Below are 5168 nucleotides of genomic sequence, written 5' to 3' on the forward strand. Positions count from 1 at the left end.
AAAAATATAAGGGGTTATGTAGAAATGTTTTATTTCGAGAATACTATGGTAATATTTAAGCAATATTATGTGATCTCGTATAGTATTATTTAGGTTATTGTATTCTGACATTGTAGTATTTAGGTTATATTCTGGTTGTATTGCTGTTGTATTTTTGGTATTTAGGTTTAGTACTTAGGTTATATTATAGAAGTTTTTTCGTTGTATTCAGATATTAATATTATTAAGGTTATATCCTGGTGTAGTATTAAGGTTATATTATGGTAGTTTTTCCATTGTATTCTGTTATTATTATAATATTATTTATGTAGTACTCTTTTCTGTAATACTCAGGTAATATTTAAGGTAGTGTTAAATAGTGATTAGTTTGGTATTATAATTAAATAACAGGTTTTAGTGCGGTTTAATGTTGGTTTTTTTAAGGTAATTTTGTGTGCATTTATGTACAACTCAAAAACATCAAAATAAAAATTACCTGGATGAACCCTCTTGGATTTCCTTCTTCTTTTGCTCTTTCACTTCGTTTTTCTTGCATTTATCAGCCTCCATTGTCGAATCCTCTTCATTCTCCGTTATCAACAACACTTCCGTCTTCATTCTCATGGTGCTCTTTTAGGTTTCCATCTGCCTGGGCTCAGATTCCATCTTGGTAAGAAAAAAATGCAACTTTACTTTTACTGACAAACATCCTCGCTCGGGCGTCGTTTGGTTTTCCGATGAAATAAACTTTCTTTCAGGCGCGCTGTTAACTTTTACCTGTTTCGGGCCAGATTCGGGCCGGGTCGCGCCTAAGCATGCCTTAATTTAATTTTTTAAGTTGTGAGGGCCACTGTTCCAAGCGTCATCTTTTCATTAGACACCGCACGCAAGATGTCTGCACAATTTAATTTTTTAAGTTGTGGGGGCCACTGTTCCAAGCGTCATCTTTTCATTGGACACCGCACGTAAGATGTCTGCATCAGAATAAGAAGTCAGTTATTACAGAGTTGGTGAAGGTTATTGCTTGCAGTACACACTCACTCCGTTAGTAAATATTTCTCAAATCGAGGACTACGTTCAATAAATAGGACGCCAGCAATTACCTTTGTTTTCTCGACTGAAGAGTCGAACAGCCCTTCAGTTCTCTTTTCTGATTCATGTAACTCGAAATATTTTGTTTTTACCCAAAAGTTTTTCCTCAAGTTCGGATCTATCGAGCTTTCGAACGGTAGATATCGGGGTGGTGTTGAGATTTCTATCTGCATCGCCACAGATGAAACTTATGGTTTTCATTAATTGTTGCAGGGTGCGTGATGTTGGAAGACGAGGGATTGGCGTACTGGATGAGGTGGCAGGTCGCCGTCTGCGCGATCATCGCTGCCCTACCTTCAGTGATTGCAGTGACTGTTATTTTGAAGATAGAGAAGCAGCCGCTTTGGGCGGCTTGTCTGTGGGCTCCCTGCTGGAGAAAGGTGAGCCCATTCTGGTTGCTGGCTTACCGAGCCGTTGCTTTTCTGTTCATGGCCTGGCTTCTGGGTCAGATGGTCCTCTTCAGGGGTGCCTTCAACTTCTTCTTCTATACTCAGTATGGCTTGTTCTTTTCAAATCACTCATGATTTTCCTTACCAGTTCGGACGTCTTTTTTTCCCGGTCTTGTCTGCTTAGAGTTCTCTTCTCCTTGCTGCTAATCTTGGTTGTTTTTAGACTGGAAAAGATTGCCTTTTGGAGTTTCTGATCTTCGTTGGAACTTATTGCTGCATAGGCTGCCTTCTCAACTGGCTCTTGTAATGCGTTAAATTGTGCTAGATGACAAGTATTGGTATCGATAATTCCATTTTTAGCTTGTGATTGTAACTGGTCGGAGTTAGAAGCCTATGTAATAGTTGATGACTGTTTTTGCTCTACTTATGACAATCAAATTCTCTTTTTAGTACAAGAAGTTATCCCTTTATTCATTATTGATCGTCAACCAAAAAACAATTGGGAAATCCTCAAAAAGGATCAAATGATCAGTCAAACATGGACATTGGATTGAGCAAATTAAGATTATATTTGCTACATGAAATTTGAGGATTTTGATTTAGAAAATAAAATTTATGGACCCAATTAATAGTAGAATAATACATATTACTAGTTGTAATAAATTATATGGAAAAGGAAAAATCAGCTAGTTGGAAAAGTTAAAAATAGAAATGGAACGTGAATCATAGTTGGCAAAGAGTTGAAAGATTAAACTATTGAGTAAAATAAGGATAGTCTTAGGGTGATTGATATTAAGTTGAATTTCTATAAGGACATTATAAATATCGTTAGTGTTTGTGCTTCTTAAGTAGATTAAAAGATAGTTTGAAAGATAGAATTATTGAAAAAGGTTCTTGAAATATTGCACAGTGTATGAGGATGTGACAATAAGTATTATGAATGACTTAAATGACACATAAGCCTAGTAGTATGCTCTGTGAGAGGATCCGTGATGTTATAAAAGAGGAGATAGAAATATGACGTAATTTTATAGTTTCATTTTATATTGTTAGCCCACTTCTTAAGAAAACATTCCTTAAGAACCAATAAGTACCAATAAAAGTGAAGGCAACAAATCATAGACAAGTATATAGGCATTTTCTACCGGCCAATTATGAGAAAAGGCAATATTTGCAGTATCAAAGAAGTGTTCAAGGTGATCGGGACTAAAAGTGCTTACATTAAAGACTTCTACTGTCTCAGTGCAAATAATTTGAATGGAAAATAACATAGTTGCGTAGTATTGTATGATGTCAAAGGTATTGATGCATGCCACATTATTTTGGGCAAATCATAGCGGTTTGATGGAGTGTGGTAGGACCTATGCTGCACAGATACAAACACAGAGACACGTACACAAGACACATCTATTATTGAAAATATAGGACATAAACACATATCAGACACTATTATAATCAAAATTATATATATATATATATATAAATTAAAAATACAAAATATTAAGAATAATACAAAAATGGAATATATGAAATGTAATAATATTAATTTTTAAAATAAAGAGTTTGTTTGGCATCACTTTTGTTTTCTGTTTGAATTGATATGATTTTTCTAGATTTTTTTTTTTTTTTTTAAATTTTATTTAAAAATAATCAAAATTTATAAAAATAAGCATATATTATTTAGGTGTTTTTATATACGTAGGCTGCAAAACTTTGCTATTTACTTATTTCAAACCCAAATATTAGTATTTATGTATTCAACACTCTGTTTCCTTCCATCTTCATCCGTCGCTCTCCACTTTGCTATGAATTCTCATCTTTTGCTCTAAACTCGCTGTCTTCTTTGACCCTCGCAAGCTTGGTTAGATTTTTTAGACAAAGATGACCATGATAACGACAACGGTGGAGAAGTAGAGAATTTCCCCTTATGTAGTCCATTAACTGGTATAGGTGGCGGCGGGGACCTTCTTGTCCCAACACTACCACCTTGCTTTGGCGGCGGTGGTGAGCTCAAACTCGGTCTCCCACCCTGGTGCGTCGCGTTGGGAGTGGACACTCTCCTACGCCGTGCTTCATTTTCTTACAATCAAAAGACTTCATAGCAGCAGCTATGCACTGACTCGGCGGTTGTTGGCTCAGAATCTAGCGATGCAGTTTTCTCTCCCATCCAACTCCACCCCTCTCCTCCCAACACATTTTGGGGCCTTGCCGGAGAAGGAATTATAAGAAAAAATGAAATTTTGCTGCTTCGACAGTCTACAAACAACACTGGAAACAATTTTTTTATGCCTATTTCTCCCATTATCTAGATGCTATATGCATCTCAAACCGTCAAATGTAGCTGGAATTAGCTCTGCAACCAATTAAAATTCACATTAAAGATGTTAACTTCCTGTAACCTCCCAACCTGCGACCCTTTCTGTGGATGATCTCTAGCGTAACGTCTTCCTTTGTGCAGACAAATGACTTTGATTTCGCCGAAGATGGCTATAGGAGTATGCTGACGGTGAGGTCTGGAGAAATGTCAATGTGACTGAAGAAGCATCAAAGCAGAGGGTATACTTTGTTTCATTTCTAATTGGTGGTGGGAGGTTTTGGAGCAGGGAAAAGGGGTTTTTGGGGATGATCAAAACGTTTGATTTCAAATGCATTGATCTCAACCTCAACAACAAACACTTCATTGATGAGCTTCTGGAGTCCATCTCAGAGCTCTTCCATTTTAAAAGATAGAATCTTTTATTCAATTATTTCTCTGATAGGGTCCCTGAGAGATTGGGGAGCAAGTTCAACGCCACAATTTTTGGAGGAAATACCACAAGTATCATTTGCAATTGCTCTCCAGAGTCTAATGGGCTAAACACTAGTAGTAAAGTTGGTATCATCATCGATGTTCGTTGCTGCGAAAGTGTAGATGACAACCATCGAAGGAAGGGTACAAAGAGGTTAAACCTGTTATATACACAGATTTTCAATGTGGAAAACATAGATTATAAATCTTGGGATTGAAATAAATAGCAAAGTTTTGCGTGCTACATATGTAAAAACCTCTATTTTGTATTAGTTCAAGATTTAAGTCCTTTTAATCATTATTAATTAAAATAAATAAAAAGATCAATGACTCCTTAGACACCAAATTCTTATGTATTAACATATCTAACCCCTAAATTTTGATTTTTGTATTTATGCCACCCAAATATTTCATATCACATCATTATAATATTACATTTAGGGCCTGTTTGGGATCACTTCTATTTTTGTTTTTTTAGTTTGTTTTATTTTTGTATTGTTTTATATTTTCTTTTTTGAGAAAATGCGTTTGGTACTGTTATTATTTATATGTTGTTAAAAATTAAAAAATTATAGAACATGTTTAGTTTGGTATTTATTTATTTATTTATAGTAAAAAATTATATTTTTTATAAAACGGTTGGGTCCAAGTGTGCTCCAATATTAATCTCTGCCGCTCATAGCGTTATATGACTTCTTCCTTATTCCACTCAGCACAAAGCATTACATGCGAAGGGCGGCGGGTCTATGTGTGCTCCAATATTAAGCTCTACCGCCCATAGTGTATACGACGTCTTTCTTTCTCAACCCAGCACGAAGTATTACCTGTGGCATGGCAAACGACAGGGGCAGGGGCAGGGGCAGGGGCAGGGGGCACGCGGATGGCGACGGGCGACGGACGACTGCCGTAGGGCGTCGGGC

The 5168-nt window shown here is 36.4% G+C and overlaps 1 protein-coding gene across 1 annotated transcript in view; it reads left to right on the top strand.

The window, feature by feature from the left end:
• The first annotated feature begins 1078 nt into the window (after window positions 1-1078).
• The window catches only part of LOC110032542, a 19604-nt gene continuing 15514 nt past the window's right edge, over window positions 1079-5168 (top strand). Inside the window, exons 1-2 of the mRNA XM_020736201.1 lie at window positions 1079-1207; window positions 1285-1564. Of these exons, the coding sequence (XP_020591860.1) occupies window positions 1293-1564 (272 nt within the window). The 5' untranslated portion in view covers window positions 1079-1207; window positions 1285-1292. The remainder of the gene's footprint in view (window positions 1208-1284; window positions 1565-5168) is intronic.

This window comes from Phalaenopsis equestris, unplaced genomic scaffold (genome assembly GCF_001263595.1).
Source record: "Phalaenopsis equestris unplaced genomic scaffold, ASM126359v1 Scaffold000968, whole genome shotgun sequence".
NCBI classification, from domain to species: Eukaryota; Viridiplantae; Streptophyta; class Magnoliopsida; order Asparagales; family Orchidaceae; genus Phalaenopsis; species Phalaenopsis equestris.